We start from the raw sequence: 16,599 nt of genomic DNA, 5'->3' as shown, positions 1-16,599 counted from the left end.
TGCGTCTGCCTCCTGAGTGCTGGGATTAAAGGTGTGCGCCACCACACCTGGCCATAATCATGTTTTTTTTTATAGAAAAACATAACTAAGAAGTAAGAATACACCCAAGGGAAGGCAAATAATATTCATTGATGACAGTCACAGCGTACAACTCCTAAGGACTACACAGTGTTTTGTAAACAGAAGAATAAACAGGGAGAGAGTCCAACAGCTTTTACATAGTTCTCTGCTAGCCAATGCTGGGTTTATTCATTTCTTTCTTTCTCCTTTTTTCTTTCTTTCTTTCCTGCCTTCCTTTTTTTGAACATATTTATTGGGCTGCTTCTTTTTGTTTTGTTTTTAGTGACAGGGTTTCTCTGTGTAGCCTTGGCTTTCCTGGACTCGCTTTATAGACCAGGCTGGCCTCGAACTCACAGCGATCCACCTGCCTCTGCCTCCCGAGGGCTGGGATTAAAGGCGTGCCCCACCACTGCCCGGCTTGGGCTGCTTCTTGCAGAAGACTTCTTAAAGCTCTTTCAGCATCTCTTCCTATCAGCCTCTCAGCTCAGAAAGTCACTTAACTAACGCCCCAGGGAAGACCAATTCTGGCTTCAACACATTAAGGCAATGCCAGGTGCTTTGACATCGACTGACATGATTGAAGGAGAGCATGCCTCAAGGCACCCAGGAGGGGATAGCCTGAGGGGCTCTGTGAATTTCTAGGTGGCCCCAGAACTGGAACGTTAACACAGCAACTCTCACAACAAAACATTGAGGCCCTGTGCTTTTATTTACCTAGCGGCAGAAGCCAGTCTGGCAGGAGACAGGCACATTAAATCTACCTCAGGATTTCTCACTCTGCTTTGTAAATTCTTTCTGGTATGGGTTTCATTTTTATTTTGGTTTTGGTTTTGGTTTTGAAATCCAAGTTCTTTTTATTTTACTTTTAATTATGTGTGTGCATGCATGTTCATGTGAGTGTATGTGGTGTGAAAATACCAGAGGCATCAAATTTCCCCTGCAGCTGCTTTGAATTTGGGCCTCCTGCAAGAGAGTACATACTCTTAAGCCCTGAGCTGTCTCCAGGTGGGTACAGTTTTAAACTATGGGGCAATGGCGCTTGGCAACAAATGGTTGTTCCTGAGAGTAGTGCTCTCAGCCGCTTGTGTTTGGCCTGAGTAAGCTCTCTTATCCCCTTTGAGATGAGAGGGGTTGACATGGTACAACTCTGCGCATGGGCAGGGACAGGGAGGATGCCACAAGAGAGTGCACAAGGAAGAGGTCAAATCTAGAAGCTGTGACCTTCCAACCCAAGACCCTGACCATGCTTGGCAAGAGCTCTGCCACTGAGCTACATATGTAGTCCCGAACTAACATGCGCTCCACCTACTTAATATAGTCATATGTGTGTATGTGTGTGTGTGTGTGTGTGTCTGTCTGTCTGTCTGTCTGTCTGTGTCCCCATACACACTGTGTTTGTGCAAATATATGTACATATGTGTCTCTGTCTCTCTGTGACTGTGTGCATCTCTCTCTGTCTCTCTCTGTTAATGTGTTAATGTGTCTATCTCTCTGTATCTGTCTGTAAATGAATGTGTATTTCTTTCTCTCTATGAACATGCCTACGTATGTCTGTGTGTGTGTGAGTGTGTGTGTGTATGTGTGTTTATGCACACTCACCTGGGGCATCCACATTTCTCCCCCACAGACTCTCTGGAACAAGTCTTACCCTTGTGCGTGGCCAGACACTCCGCAGCCCACCATGGTCCGCAGAAAGACAAACCAGACGTAGGAGGGGGAGAAAGAGGTCAGTAAGGAGAAGTAGGCTCCCCACAGGAATGAGAGCAGCAAAATCTGAGGCAAGGAAAGAAGACCTGTTACCAGGACCTTCCTAGGGAATGAGAGAATCTCTGACACCTCCTGAAGTGGGCGCTTCCCCTGTGGGACATCAGGTCTCTGAGAAGCTGAGCCGCAGCACCCACTGGGCTTTCACACCGCCGCCCAGGCCATTGTCCTGGCTGAAAGCCCCTTTACAGTGTCTAGTGTGCCCACTCTTGAGGTAACACAGAGCAAAACTGTGCCCTCCCTCCTCACAGGGCTATTAGGAGTACAAGGAAACCCCGTGTCAGAAAGACTACACAAAGCAAAGCTGAAGCATTGCTTTTGCTTATTTACAGGAACAACAGAGGTTGATAGTGTGAACTAATGGTCCCAGGAAAACCGCAGCTGTGCTGACAATTTTCCAAGCAGGTTGACTGCTGAGAACTGTGACTTTAGACAGTTGGACTACTGCAGATACAGAGCCCAACTGTCTGAGGATATCATCAGCTCATTCAACAGGCATTTTCACCCACCTCTGTATCTGACCCAACACCCTAATGGTTATAAGGTAAAACCTTTGGATTACATTAACCTAACAGAAGACTAGCTTCCACTGTCCCCAAGCTAAAATGTCACCAGATAAGATCTGGGCCCTATAGCAGAGATTCTCCCGCTTTGGTGTAAGCCACCAATTTAGTGCCCACAATGAGTGTACTTGATATTAAATAGCAAGACCAAGCCAGGATGCTGTCTTAGTGAGGGTCACTATTGCTATGACGAAACACCATGACCAAGGAAAGTTGGGAAGGAATGGGTTTGTCTTACTCCCTCACATCACTGTTCAGCATCCAAGGAAATCTGAGCAGGAACTCAAACAGAGCACAAACCCGGAGGCAGGAGCTGATGCAGAGGCCGTGGAGGGGTGCTGCTAACTGGCTTGCTCCCCATGGCGTGCTCAGCCTGCTCTCTTATAGAATCCAGTCTCACCAACCCAGGGCTGGCACCACCCACAATGGGCTGGGCCCTCCCCCATCAATCACTAATTAAGAAAATGCCCAACAGGCTTGCCTCCAGCTGGATCGGATCGCAGGAAGGCATTTTCTCAACTGAGGTTCCTTCCTCTCTGATGACTCTAGCCTATGTTAAGGCAATATAAAAGCAGGCAGTACAAAAATGGTACTTGGGGTAACCTGAATCTGTGTTCCTGTGGCTCCTGAATAAGCTATCTCTTATCCCCTTTGAGGTGAGAGGTGTTGACATGAGGCAAGTCCATGGAAAGGAAGCAATAGGGAGAGTGCCATAAAGAGGGGGACTGTGAGGGATGGGGGGCATGGGGGCAAACACACCTACCTTCCAGCGGCCGTATCTGTCAGCCAGGAGACCAAAGAGGATACTGGACACCATGTAGCCAAAAAACACCATCTGGAATGAGAGTGAAGAAAAGCAATGCTCTAAGCAAAATAGCCCAGAAAGCCGTGTGTTTGCTACATTAAGCATCTGGCCATCCTGACTAAAATTAGACTAGAGATGAGTTTCCCAAAGCACTCTGGGGCTCAGCGGGCACAAGCAGACTCCTGAGGCCAGTGCCTTCCCAATGTGACCCAGGTGGAAACGGGTCCACAGAGCAGGAGGACTGCTTTCCTTCTCACAGACACTTGCCTCAGCTGGGCTTTCCATTGTGACGTGAGCCTGCCATGCCTGCTCATGCCCGCTCATGCCCACTGTGTCTCATTCCCTAGGAAACCCCCTGGCCAAAGCCCCCCAAGAAATCAAAGCTACAATGTCAGCTTTGCTTCCAGACTTCTCATGAAAAAGTCTGTCTCTCTCTGCTGCCTGATTTGTTTCTCTTCCTCCCTACCCCTCCTAAGACAGGCTTTACAAGGAACTGATGGAAAGGCATCATACATGCCTGTTTGCCCCACACCACTTCTGTGCTGCAGCTCAAACCAAGAATCTTAGGTTCCCATATTTTATACTCTATAAATTATTTCAATGAGCAGACAACGTGTATGTTTTTTGGTTTTGTTTGTTTGTTTGGTTGGTTGGTTGGTTGGTTTTGGTTTTTTGAGACAGGGTTTCTCTGTGTAGCCTTGGCTGCCGTGGACTCACTTTGTAGACCAGGCTGGCCTCGAACTCACAGTGATCTGCCTGCCTCTGCCTCCCAAGTGCTGGGGTTAAGGGTGTGCGCCACCACGCCAGTTTAACAACTTGTACGTAATGGGTTTTGTTACAGCATTCTCATACTCTTTTAAAAACTCTGTGTGTGGCCGGGTGGTGGTGGTGGCGGCGGCGGCGGCGGCGGCGGCGGCGGCGGCGGCGGCGGCGGCGGCGGCGCACGCCTTTAATCCCAGCACTTGGGAGGCAGAGGCAGGCGGATCACTGTGAGTTCGAGGCCAGCCTGGTCTACAAAGTGAATTCAGGACAGCCAAGGCTACACAGAGAAACCCTGTCTAGAAAAATAAAAAACAAAAAACAAAACAAAAACAAAACCTCTGTGTGTGTGTGTGTGTGTGAGAGAGAGAGAGAGAGAGAGAGAGAGAGAGAGAGAGAGAGAGAGAGAGAGAGAGAGAGATGTGCGTGTGGCTATCCAAGGAGCCCAGAAGAGAACACCGGAGCTGGAGTTAGAGGTGGTTGCGAACTGATCAGCTTTGTGACACCCAAACTGTGTCTTCTGCAAGAGCAGCAGGCGTTCTTGGTGGCTAAGCCACCTCTCCAGCCCCAACCTCTTTTATTTTTCTGTGATCCCTCCTTCCCTACTCCTTTCCTTCCTCCCCCTGCTCCCTGCTGGTCCCTTCCCCTCCTCCCTCCTGCTGTCATGTCACACGTATTCTATTACCTTCATTTTTTATTTCCCCCAAACCTCCCAAGGCATCTTTCTCCCTTCTCACAGTCCTCATCTTAGCTCCATGAGATGTATCGGCCCTGAACACATATTTAAAAATTAGAATGTAAGAGCTACACATGGGAGAAAACATGTGGCAGTTTTCTGAGGCTAGGATACTCGGCCTAACATGATGATTTCCAGTTCCATGCATTTCCACACAACGTCGTGATTCTTTTTTCCTTAGGGTTGGTTAAAGTTCTATTGTATGTATGTTCAAGGCTTTCTCATGTGCTCATCTGCTGATGGGCGACTAGAACAATTTCACCTCTAGCAGGGACGCACAGTGCAGCAATCCTCCAAGGGTACTTTGAGGTTTCTGGCCAGGGGGCGGCAGGGGGAGGGGGGGCAGCAGGGGGGGGGTTGTTTTGTTTTGTTGAAACTATACTGATTTCCATAGTGGCTACCTCAGTCTCAACAACAGTGAATAGGGGCTCCTCTCCCCCCTACATCCATACCAACATTTGTTTTCTTGATGACAGCCACTGCGACTGGGGTAAGATGAAATCTCAAAGTTGTTTTAATTTTCATTTCTCTGATGGCTAAGGACTCTGAATAGTTTAAATACCTATTGGCCATTTTGTTTCTTCTTTTGCGAACTGTTTATTTAGTATACTAGATCACTTCCTGAATGGGTGGTTGGGGTCTTGTTTTTTTGTTTTTGTTTTTGTTTGTTTGTTTGTTTGTTTTTGGTTTGCTTGTTTGTTTCCGTTCTTTACATGGTTTTGGATGTTAGCCTTCTATCTGTGCTGGCAGACTTCCTCGGTTTCTGTGGGCTGCCTCTCCACTTTGCTGATTGCTTCCATCACTCTACAGAAGCTTTTTAATTTCATGAATCCCACTTATCAACCGGGTTATTTCCTGTGTTGCCAGCGTCTTTCAGAAAGTCCTTGCCAATTCCTACGTCTTGAAGGATTCCTCTTATTTCCCTCTAGCAAGGTCAGTGTTTCAGGTTTTATATTAAGATCTTTGATGCATTTTGAATTGATTTTTGTGCAAGGTGAGATGTGGTTCTAATTTCATTCTCTGTATGCAGACACAGTTTTCCCAGCGCCATTTACAGAAAGACTATATGCTTCCCAATGGGTGTTTTTCACATCTTTCTCAAAAATTGCATGGCCATGGCTGTGTGGGTTTACATCTGGGTCCCCTGTTGTACGCCCGTGGTCTACGTGTCGGTTTTGTGCCAACACTGTGCTGTGTTTGTCATTGTGGCTTTGTAATATAATTTGAAATTAGGTACCTGTATTAATCTTCCTGCTTGGGGTTGCTTTGCCCACGAGGAGTCTTTTGTGTTTAGACATTAATTTTTAGGATTTTTGTTTCTAGTTCTTCAAAGAGTACCATTGGAATTTTGATGGGGATTACAGTGAATCTACAGACAACCCTCAGCAATATAGCCATTTTCACAGTGTTAATTATATCACTCCATGAGCACAAGGTCTTCCTGTTTCCTGGTGTATTCTTTGCTTTTTTTATTCAGTGTCTCAGTTTTCACCCTATAGACCCTTGAGTTATAGAAGCCGTGATTTTTTTCCCCATGATTCTTGCCCTGGGTTCTCTAATTTCTGGGGCAGAAACCTTGATTCACAGCCTGTGTAAACCCTGCCGGGAGCCTGCATAGCAACAGGACACTGACTTTACCTCTCCTGCATCCTTCCCTTTCTCCCTCCCTCCCTGGGGAGCTCTGCTCTTTCATTTAATATAAAACATGATTCAGCGAAGTATAGCAGCACATCTGTAATCCCATCCCTCAGGAGACTGACTGGGTGAGTGCAGAGGAAAGACGGAGGTAGCCTGAGCTGCGCAGTAAGACTCTGTCTCAAACACAAAAACAAAAGGCAGCTTTCCGAGTTAAGTGCTACAAACACTTCTTCTGCTTTTTCAGAAAAGGCCAGATGCGCTGCTGTGACTGGACACACATGGGCTCCAAGCCTTCCATCCTCCAAGACATACATAGACTCAGGATTTGGATGTACTACTACACATTAGGAGAATACAAAGCAGTTCTCAGGGAGAGAGAGGGCATCCAGCACGGATCAAAATTCATAGAAGAGTGAGTAGAAAGGCAGCCATCGGTCCCCACTACCTCACCAAGAAAGGGCCACTCCTTTCTCTATATCCTTGCAAGGCTGCAAGGTGCAGTGGTTTGAATCAGGTGCCTCCCATGTGTTTGAATGCTTGGCCCACAGGGAGTGACACTATTAGGCCTTATTAGAGTGGGTGTGGCCTTGTTGGAAGATGTGTGTCACTGTGGAGGCAGGCTCTGAGGTCTCCTATATGCTCAAGCTATGCCCAGTATGACAAGCAGTCTCCTTTTGCTTGTTGCATTGGAGTCGAGATATAGAACTCTCAGCTCCTTCCCCGGCACCATGTCTGCCTTTAGCTGCCATGCTTCCTGCCACGATGACAATGGACTAAACCTCTGAAACTGTAAGCCGGCCCCAGTCAAATGTTCTCCTTTATAACAGTTGCTGCAAGTCATGGTGACTCTTCACACCAATGAAAGCCTAACTGTAGCGGAAGTTGGTACCAGGACAATGCTGTCTGACCATGGTCTAACCATGATTTTGTTGGTAGGAAGGGGAACTTTGGGACTTTGGGTTGGAAAGCAGTGGAATGCTTTAAGCAGGTGTTAATGGGCCATACTAGTAGGAGCATGGTAGACAGTGGTCTGAGGGGAATTTGAACTGTGGGGGCCTGACTCAAGAGGCTTCAAAGGGGAAGAATTTTAGTATGCTGCCTAGACGTCATTCTTTTGATATTTTGGTGAAGAATGTGGCTGCTTTTGGCCCTTGTCTGAAGAATATGCCTGAGGCTAAAGTAAAGAGATTTATACTAATTACATTGGCAAAGGAAATCTCAAAACAGCCTAATACAGATTCTATCCTGTAGTTCACTTTTTTTTTTTTCAGGACAACCTGTGTAGCCTTGGCTGCCCTGGACTCACTTTGTAGACCAGGCTGCCTCGAACTCACAGTGATCCACCTGCCTCTGCCTCCCGAGCGCTAGGAAAAGGCGTGCACCACCACACCTGGCTTCTGTAATTCACCCTTATCATGAGAATTTTGATGAAACATAGTAAATTTAGAAAGGAAAAATATAAAATATATGGTTCAAGGATTAAAGGGGAACCAGAAAGTGGAATGGAGCTAAATCTTGTTTAGCTAATAACTTAGTTAGATAATCAGAATAAAGATATTAAATTAGGGGAATGGTGACTTCAGAGCAAGATCCCACCCAAATAAGCTTCTAATTTGTGAATTTAGGTCCAGGTATGGTAGACAGCTTGGGTCCCAGTACTCACGAGACAGAGGCATGGAGGTCTCTGATTCAAAGTCAGCCTACAGAGCAAGTTCCAGGACATCCAAGCTTAGGCAGTAAAGGAAGTCACTGAAAGCAGAAAGCTGGTAAAGATGCAATAGAGGAAGGGAGCCGTGTTCCAATCTCAGCAAGCAGCAGAACATGGCAACTTCAGCCACATGGCTCTAGCTTTAGAGTCAAGGATAGAAGAAAGAAAGGAGTCCCTCCACAACGAAGGGAAAATCACTGAGGCCAGGTGTGTGGCAGGGGTGGCCTTTCGTGGAAGCCTAGAAAGACCATTATGTGACAGTGTGAAGGTGAAGTCTGTAGTGCTTGTAGACTCCAAGCTGTTAGCAATGCCGGAGCCATGGGACAACAGGGAAGGGAACCATCCCAAGAAAAAGAAATGTGTTGCAGTCAACAGAGCTGAAAGGAGCTGGATATCTGAAGAGCATCTTGTCATCAGACGTAGTGATGCAGTTTGGAGTTTGCCTAGCCAGCTTTGGGTCTAACTTTGGTCCAGTTTTGTTATTTTGTTTTCTTTTGTTCACTATGCTCCCATTTGGAACAGTAATGTAAATCTTGTGCCATTATGTGTTAGAAGAGTGTGGTCTGCTTTTTTATTTTATAGATGATTACAGCTAAGAGACTGCATGAATTTCAGAAGAGACTTTGAACTTTAGACTTTTAAGCAGTGTAGAGACTATGACAGACTATGGAGACTTTTGAAGTTGGATGAAACGCATTTTGCATCATGTTATGGCTACAAGCCTATGGGGGCCAGGGAGGGGAATAGACTCCTGTGTTTGCTTGGCCTGTAGGGAGTGGCACTATTAGGAGGCGTGGCCTCATTAGAGTAGGTGTGGCCTCATTGGAGTGTGTCACTGTGGAGGCAGGCTTTACAGTCTTAAATATTCTCAAGCTACACCCCGCATAACACACAGTCTCCTGCTGCCTTCAAATAAGGACGTAGAACCCTTGGCCTCTCCAGCACCACATCTGCCTGCATACTGCCACACTTCCTGCTTTGATGTTAATGTGACTGAAGCTATAAGCCAGCCCCAATTAAATGTTTTCCTTTACAAGAGTTGCCACAGTCGTGATGTCTTTTCATAGCAATAAAACCTTACCTAAGACACAAGGATATAAGCCAGGGAACAGAGAGCCAAAGAGAGAGCTTCTAGAATTTTCCACAATCACTTTCAGGTACTATCCCTAACCTTGTCTTACAGACTCTCACCCTCAAAGCTTCTGCCATCTGACTGCTACAAGTCACCACCTTCCTGCCTCCCAGACAGTCCTCTCAGCCTGGCCACATCCTGGAATGGCTTTCTGTATTACGTGTAGTCTCTATTAGAAACAGTTTTAATGACAAGTAGGTCAACTCTTGCTATCACCCTGTGCTTTCCTAGGCTGATGTTGTTGCCGCAGTAACTCCTGAGCACACAGTCTCACCTCCACACACTGCCTCCTGGTATCTGGCCCTTCAGCCATATTTCCTTACAGCTCTTGGAACACAAAATCATATATCTCTTTACACCCTAGTGGCTGCTTCTGTGTAAAACATGGGCCCACACTTTCCTCTTTGCATATTAGCCAAACCATGTGGCAGATAGAAAGCATACTTTTTTTTTCAGAAAGCATTCTTTAATATCCATCTCATTAGAAACATAAGGACCATGAAGTACAAATCCTTTAGGTGAAGTTGCTTTTTGTTACATGGAACGGGAATCTGAAAACTTTTAACACATATTGTGTCAAATGTCTTTTTCAGGGAGGGCTTATTGCTTTGGTGGATGTTGAGGACCAGTGGATCAGCTAGAGGACTGGATGCCAGGGAGGAGAGCCTGGGGCTGTGGTTAATGGAAGTGCATGGAGGTGAGACTCTTCTAGAATTACTGAGGAGATAACATCTGCTATGAATGCTTGGCTAGTCAAGGTTATTCACTGGAGTAAGAGGAGTGGGGGGAAGGCATTGAATGCTAACTACTTTGGAATTTAGAAACCTATGAGCTTTGGAGGCCAGCAGTTCTCCTTGGGGGTGGGGGTGGGGGTGGGGGTGGCCCTCAGCTCTGGAAGGGAAGCCAGGCCCTCGGGTTGTTCATTCACAGGGCTCACACAGCAGGTACTCACCGTGGTGACAAATGCCACCTGCCAATTCTCCAGCTGCCATTCACAGCGGATAACAGGAGATACAACTGCTATCAACATGATCTCCATGGCCTCCACAACCTGAAAGATATATAAAAAAACAATGCTATATCTCCACACCAGCTCATGTCACCCCCACACACGCCTGTCACCTTCCTTAGTCGCAATGTCCTCTTTCCCTTAGATCAGCAGTCCTCAACCTGGAGGTTGAAGGATCTTTTCACAGAGGTCACCTACGACTATCAGAAAATGCAAATCTTGTTTTCAAAACACATTATGATTCATAACATTAGCAAAATCACAGTTACGAAGCAGCAGTGATTGGGAGAGGGGTCACCACAACGTGAGAAATTGTATTAAAGGGTCACAGAATTCAGAAGGTTGGGAAACGCTGCCCTGGTAGAGCCAGTCACAGTAGCATACACGTGTGATCTCACCAGGCAGGAGCATTGTGGGTTTGAGACCACAGGCTTTTTATCAAGACTCTGACTCAAGAAACCGGAAACACAACAAAAAGAAAGTAAATACCTATAGTAGATCCTTAGCTTTCATAGATGCAATACAGATGTAATATTCAAGTTGGGACAGCTGGAGATGTGATCTTGCTGACCTGTGCATTTGCTCAGCAGCATGGACTGAGGGTCCAGTCACTTAGCTAGTGGGTGAGCCTGGCTAGCCTCAGCATATTTTGCAGATGTTAGGACACATGTTTGCAAATGTGGTTTTGAAATAGCTTCCACCATCAGGAAGTCGGGATCTCAAGGAGATGGTAAAGTTTCTGAAGGCTGGAAAACAATAAAGCTAGGAGTTCATGGTCAGGAAGTGATGTCTACTGAACCAAAGTTGCAGGATGCGCTACCCGGCATCTCAAGAAGAAAACGGATAATTAGTGTTCTGGTTTGCTTTGTGTTGCTGTGATGAACACCATGACCAAAAGCAACTAGGGAAAAAAGGGTTTGTTTAACACACGGGTCATAGTTCATCACAGAGAGAAGCCAGGGCAGGAGCTCAAAGCAGAGACCTGGAGGCCGAGACTACAGAGGGATGCCATTTATAGGCTTGCTTGGCTACCCAAGGCTGGGGCCATCCATAGGGAGCTGCATATCCACCCACCCTTGCGCCAGTCAGCCGGGTCCCCTAGACAATGCCTACAGGCCAATCTAATGGGATCAGTTCCTCAGTTGAGATTCCTCTTCCCTGCTTAGCAAAACTGACAACAATTAACGTTTTCTCCATAGCCTATGGTCCAATTTAGAGTGGGTTTATCCCCCAGGGAAAGAAAAAAGATGCCAAAAACAAATGATTAGAAATAGGTGAATTAGGTTTAACAAACAAACAAACAAAACCAGACTGATGGCATGGGGATGAGCTTCTCAAGTAAGAGTTGTAGAAAGGGGGCTCAGAGGTTAAGAGCACTGGCTGCTCTTCCAAAGGTCCTGAGCTAAATTCCCAGCAACTATGGTGGCTCCCAACCATCTGTAATAAGATCTGGTGCCCTCTTCTGGCCTGCAGGCACATATGCAGTACAGAATATTGTATAATAAATTAATTAGTTAATTTAAAAAAAAAAAGAGTTACAGAAAGAATCATACCCAAGTGTGGGTATAACACTTCCAGGGAGAGTCACTTCTACCATATATGTACTAATATATATGTATGCATATATACTAAAATTATATATATGTGTATATACTGATTGTGTGTGTGTGTGTGTGTGTGTGTGTGTGTGTGTGTGTGTGTGTGTGTTTTACCTGAGTGTATGCCTGTGTATCTGTGTATGCAGGAGCCATGTCAGCCAGAAGGTGGCATTGGATCTCCTGGAACTAGAGAGGTAGATGGTTGTAATCAGTCACGTGAGTGCTGGAATCAAACCTGGGTCTTTTGCCAGAGCAGCAAATGGCATCCCTCTAGCCCAATCTTATTTTCTTAGAGTCTCTTACTAAACCTGGGTCTTGCCAGCTTGGCTGGACTGGATGGCCAGCAAGTACCAGGAATCCTGCCACCTGGCCCTCCCCACAGCTCTGGGATTTCAGGTACGCTCACACTGAAAGCAGCTTTTGCACTGATGCTGGGAGTAGACTCAGGTACTCATGTCCTGATTTTTGTTTTTGAGGTAGGGCTGGCCTTGAACTCTTGGCCTCAAAGATCCTCAAACCTCAGTCTCTCAAATTGCAGGGACTACAATACCTACCGCTATGCCTGGCCAACTCTGAGGCTATGTACCTGTAAGACAGGATAAATGCTAAGACACAGACAAGGGCTTCAGGAAGAGGAAGGAGAAATACTGAAAGAGAACAGATTTCTCTTGATGATACCACTGGAACAGTCATAGGGTTGTTTACTATAGTGATGTGGAGGCCTGGCATGAAGAGGAGGAGCAGTGATTCCTAAGCGCTGGGGTTTTCTGGCTAGTGTGTGGCTTGTCTCCACGAGAGGCTGTGACTGGAGTTCAGATAATAGGCTGCTCTAGCATCGGACTCAGACTGCACGGCCATCTCAGAGAAGTCCGACTTGGTAAACTCCTCTTCCGTAGTAACGCAGAACAGCTGGATGATGTCTATATGGACCAAATGTCTACATTGTTCCAGAGGAAACACACTAGTTCGGAGTAACACAATCTCACTCTCATAACGGAAGGCAGTAAAACCCCTCTGCCCCACATCTATGTGGCTCTTGTGTATGGAACTGTGAAAACACTGCGAGAATCTTCTCTTTGCCAATAAGGAAGGGTTCTGAGTTGCATGGCGTGTTAGTTATCATGAAAGGCAGGGTATGATATTTCTGACGTATCCTTCTATCCCAACCTCCCTCCTGAGGTTGCACACAGCTTTGGAAAGAGGCACTAGAACTTGTGGAGTGCCTTCATGTTGTATGACTCTTTTTCCAAGCCTTTGTCTTGGTTTTGTGTTTTTAGAGAAGATTTTACTCTGTAGCCTAGGCTGGCCTCACAGTTGTCCCCCTGCCCCAGCCTTTTAAGTGTTTAGATTACAGTCACAAGCCATGACACCCAGGTTTTGTTTGTCACTTTTAATTTATCATTTGTTTGTGTTTGGGGCAGTTCCAAGTAGCACTGGCTAGCACTGAACTTGCTATGTAGTTGAGGCTAGCCTTGAACTTCCAATCTTCCGGCTTCTTCGGCTTCTTCCTCTCAAGTGCTGGAATTACACCCATGTATCATTTGCTGCTTTTGGTTAGTGATTATTTGGTGAAAGTTCTTAGAGAATTAAATATTTAGGATTGGCATCACCTAAGCCTACCATACCAAGGACAGCATAACAGAAGTCCATTTCCCAAAAGGAACAGATTTGATTTTATTTAATCATTGTACTGGGGGGAGGGGGCGGCAATCTGTCCCAGGGTCTTGCTGGATTCACATGCTAGGCAGCGAGATCTTTCACTGAGAGCCCTTTCTACAACTTTAAATTTTAAAAAAGTCTAATTTTGTGTGTGTATATGCGTGTGGGTATGGGTGTGGGTATGGGTGTGGTGTGTGGGTGTGGTGTGTGGGTGTGGGGTGTCAGTGTGGGTGTGGTGTGTGGGTGTGGTGTGTGGGTGTGGGTGTGGTGTGTGAGTGTGGGTGTGGTGTGTGGGTGTGGGTGTGGTGTGTCAGTGTGGGTGTGGGTGTGGTGTGTGAGTGTGGGTGTGGGTGTGGTGTGTGGGTGTGGGTGTGGTGTGTGAGTGTGGGTGTGGGTGTGGTGTGTGGGTGTGGGTGTGGTGTGTCAGTGTGGGTGTGGGTGTGGTGTGTGAGTGTGGGTGTGGTGTGTCAGTATGGGTGTGGGTGTGGTGTGTCAGTGTGGGTGTGGGTGTGAGGGCATGTGTCACAGTTTACAGGTGGCGGAACCAGTTCTCTCCTTACACGTTTACATGAGCTCCAAGGACTGAAGTCTGACCTCATGGAGCTGGCCTCAAACTCAACCTTTGGCAGAAGATAACCTTGAACTCCTCATCCTCTTACAGCTCTCTGCCAGCAGCTGGGATGACAGATATATCCGCCACGCCTAGCATACAGCACCTAGAATTTTGAAGAAACGTATGCCACTGATAGTAGGAAATGACTGAGTCTCTTAGGGGATCTAGAATCTTCCTGACGGCAGGCGTTCCAGGAGTCACGTGTCTGCTCCACATGAACTAACTGCATGGTCCTTTCCCTTCATCCCAACAGCTCAGTGTTAACCTCTATGATGAGCCTTGTATTGCCAGAGCAGATGCACGCACCAAATTGTTCCCAGCCGACCCTTTGCAGAGGCTGAGGAAATCCTGTCCAGGACTCCCACTCCCTGGAATGGACAGCCCAGGGCTGGGGGCCAGCACAAGAGTTGGTGCCAACCAGTGAGGTCAGAATCACAGGCGCACAGGTTCTCCGAGAGCACTCACCCCGGTGCTGCCCATGATCAGGAAGAGTGCGATGTGGAAGCGCCCAAACCCGATGGTCTCCACTGCATCCTCCACCGTGAATGTCTTTGTCTCTGACAAGGAAGGCAGAGGATGAGGACCACGTGGGTGGGAAGGGAACCCGTGAGGATTGGGGCTTAACCTTTGAAGGTATGTGCCACATTATTATTTATCATTCGGGTCTCGTGCGGACTAGACTGACTTCAGGCTCCTATGTAGCAGAGGATGACCCTGAACTCTTCATCCCCCCCCCCCCCCCCCCGCCTCTACCTCTCCAGTGTTGGGATTCACAACATGGACCACCATAGTCAGTTTATGTGGTACTGAGAATCAAGTCTAGGACTTCGTGCGTGTGAGGCGAGCTCTCTACCAACTGACCTGCAACCTTGGCCCCACCTCTTTATGATAACAATGTTGAGCACTGGTTTGAAAGCTGTACCTGCTGGGATGGGGATAGTCTTACCTTTCTGCTGCGGCTCCGGGGCTGACTGGCTCAGCTTGCGAAGGCTAATGATTGTCACGGGCTCTGTCCTCTTGGCTGCCATCTAGGTCACTCCAATTCCCCACGCGGCTCCCCTAATGAAGCCAGGGCAAGTAACAGAGAAGAAATATAATGACTAAAGAATACAATTCATAGTCCAGGCCCACTCCATGGGAAATCGCCTTGAGCCCTCAAAAGTCCTAAGAGGTAGACTGGTAGGTGGGCTCACTCAGTAAAGTGCTTGCTGTGCACACATGAGGAGGTTTAAAAAAAAATACACACACACACACACACACACACACACACACACACACACACACAGAACCCATGTAAAAAAGCTGGAGTGAAGACAGGAAGATTCCTGGGGCTTCCTGACCACCCAGCCTAGCCAAATCCATGAGTTCCATGCCAATGAGAGACTCTACCTCAGAAAAAAGGTGGACAGCATCCCTGAGGGACCACACCCTAGGTTCATACACATACATGCATAGGGCTAAGGTTGACCTCTACACACACACACACACACACACACACACACACACACACACACACACGAGCACCCACACACATGAGCACCCACACATGGGCACATTCAAGTCCTGGAAAACACTTTTGCCCTCTGCCATCCATTTCCTCTGGAAGCAGACTGCACTTGTGTTTAGATTCCCTCCTTGCTGTTGACTAGGTCCCTGGCTTGAGGAATTCACCTTCTTGTGAACCACCTCGTCCTCACGCCTAAACTGGGGATGATAGAGAAATTGCACCTAACCATTAGGCTGGTGTGAGGAGAAGCAAACAAGGTAGCTCACAGAAAGCGTTTATCCTGCACCCGGCATGCACTGACCTCCTCAGCAAGAGGAAGCTGAGAGCCCTGGTTACTCCCACTGTAAGTACTGCTTATTAAGCATTTGGTGTCAAAAAAAAGAAAAGAAAAGAAAAGAAAAAGAAAGAAAGAAAGAAAAGAAGAAAAGAGGGATGACTGCCCCGAGCAACAGTGGCACATGCCTTTAATCCCAGCACTGAGGAGACAGAAGCGTGTGTATCTCTGAGTTCCGAGTTCAAGGCCAGCCTGATCCTACAGAGCAAGTTCCAGGACAGCCATGACTCCACAGACAGCCTGTAGAATGATGGCTAACTACAAAAACTGGAAATATAGCCAGGATGTTAAAATGCATTCACTCAAAGGAAAGACAAATTGAAGACCTCACTGACCGCCAGGGCTACATGGTAAGACTCAGTCTCAACGAAACATTGAGTACTCTGGCTGGGCGTGGTGGTGCAGGCCTTTAGTCCCAGCACTCAGAAGCAGAGGGGATCGCTGTGAGTTCGAGGCCAGCCTGGTCTACAAACGCGAGTCCAGGACAGCCAAGAGTACACGGAGAAACCCTGTCTCGAAAAACAAACAAAACAAAACAAAACAAAACGAAGCACTCAAACGGGCCATATGAAGTCAGTGATCCAGCACAGACTGGGGAGGGACTCACAAGGCTCCACACCCAGCTGAGGAGATATTGGCAGTTGCTGGGGAAAGACGGAAAGTCATTTTTTCGGGAGTGTGTGTGCTGATAGGTTGCTGAAGCACACGCAGGCA

General features: G+C 47.1%; 1 protein-coding gene across 2 annotated transcripts in view; it reads right to left on the bottom strand.

Annotated features, from left to right (window-relative positions):
- SVOPL (SVOP like) overlaps positions 1-15,072 on the bottom strand; it is a gene marked incomplete at its 5' end in the record, with an annotated part of 47,943 nt that extends 32,871 nt beyond the window's left edge. For both annotated transcript variants that reach the window (XM_084787617.1, XM_084787616.1), the window contains 5 exons: positions 1,709-1,833; positions 3,151-3,222; positions 10,118-10,216; positions 14,510-14,601; positions 14,991-15,072. In XM_084787617.1, the coding sequence (XP_084643743.1) occupies positions 1,709-1,833; positions 3,151-3,222; positions 10,118-10,216; positions 14,510-14,601; positions 14,991-15,072 (470 nt within the window). The remainder of the gene's footprint in view (positions 1-1,708; positions 1,834-3,150; positions 3,223-10,117; positions 10,217-14,509; positions 14,602-14,990) is intronic.
- Positions 15,073-16,599: the final 1,527 nt, after the last annotated feature.

Source organism: Acomys minous (genome assembly GCF_964271855.1).
Source record: "Acomys minous genome assembly, chromosome: 6".
NCBI lineage: Eukaryota > Metazoa > Chordata > Mammalia > Rodentia > Muridae > Acomys > Acomys minous.
This window is presented reverse-complemented; position numbering and strand designations above follow the sequence as displayed.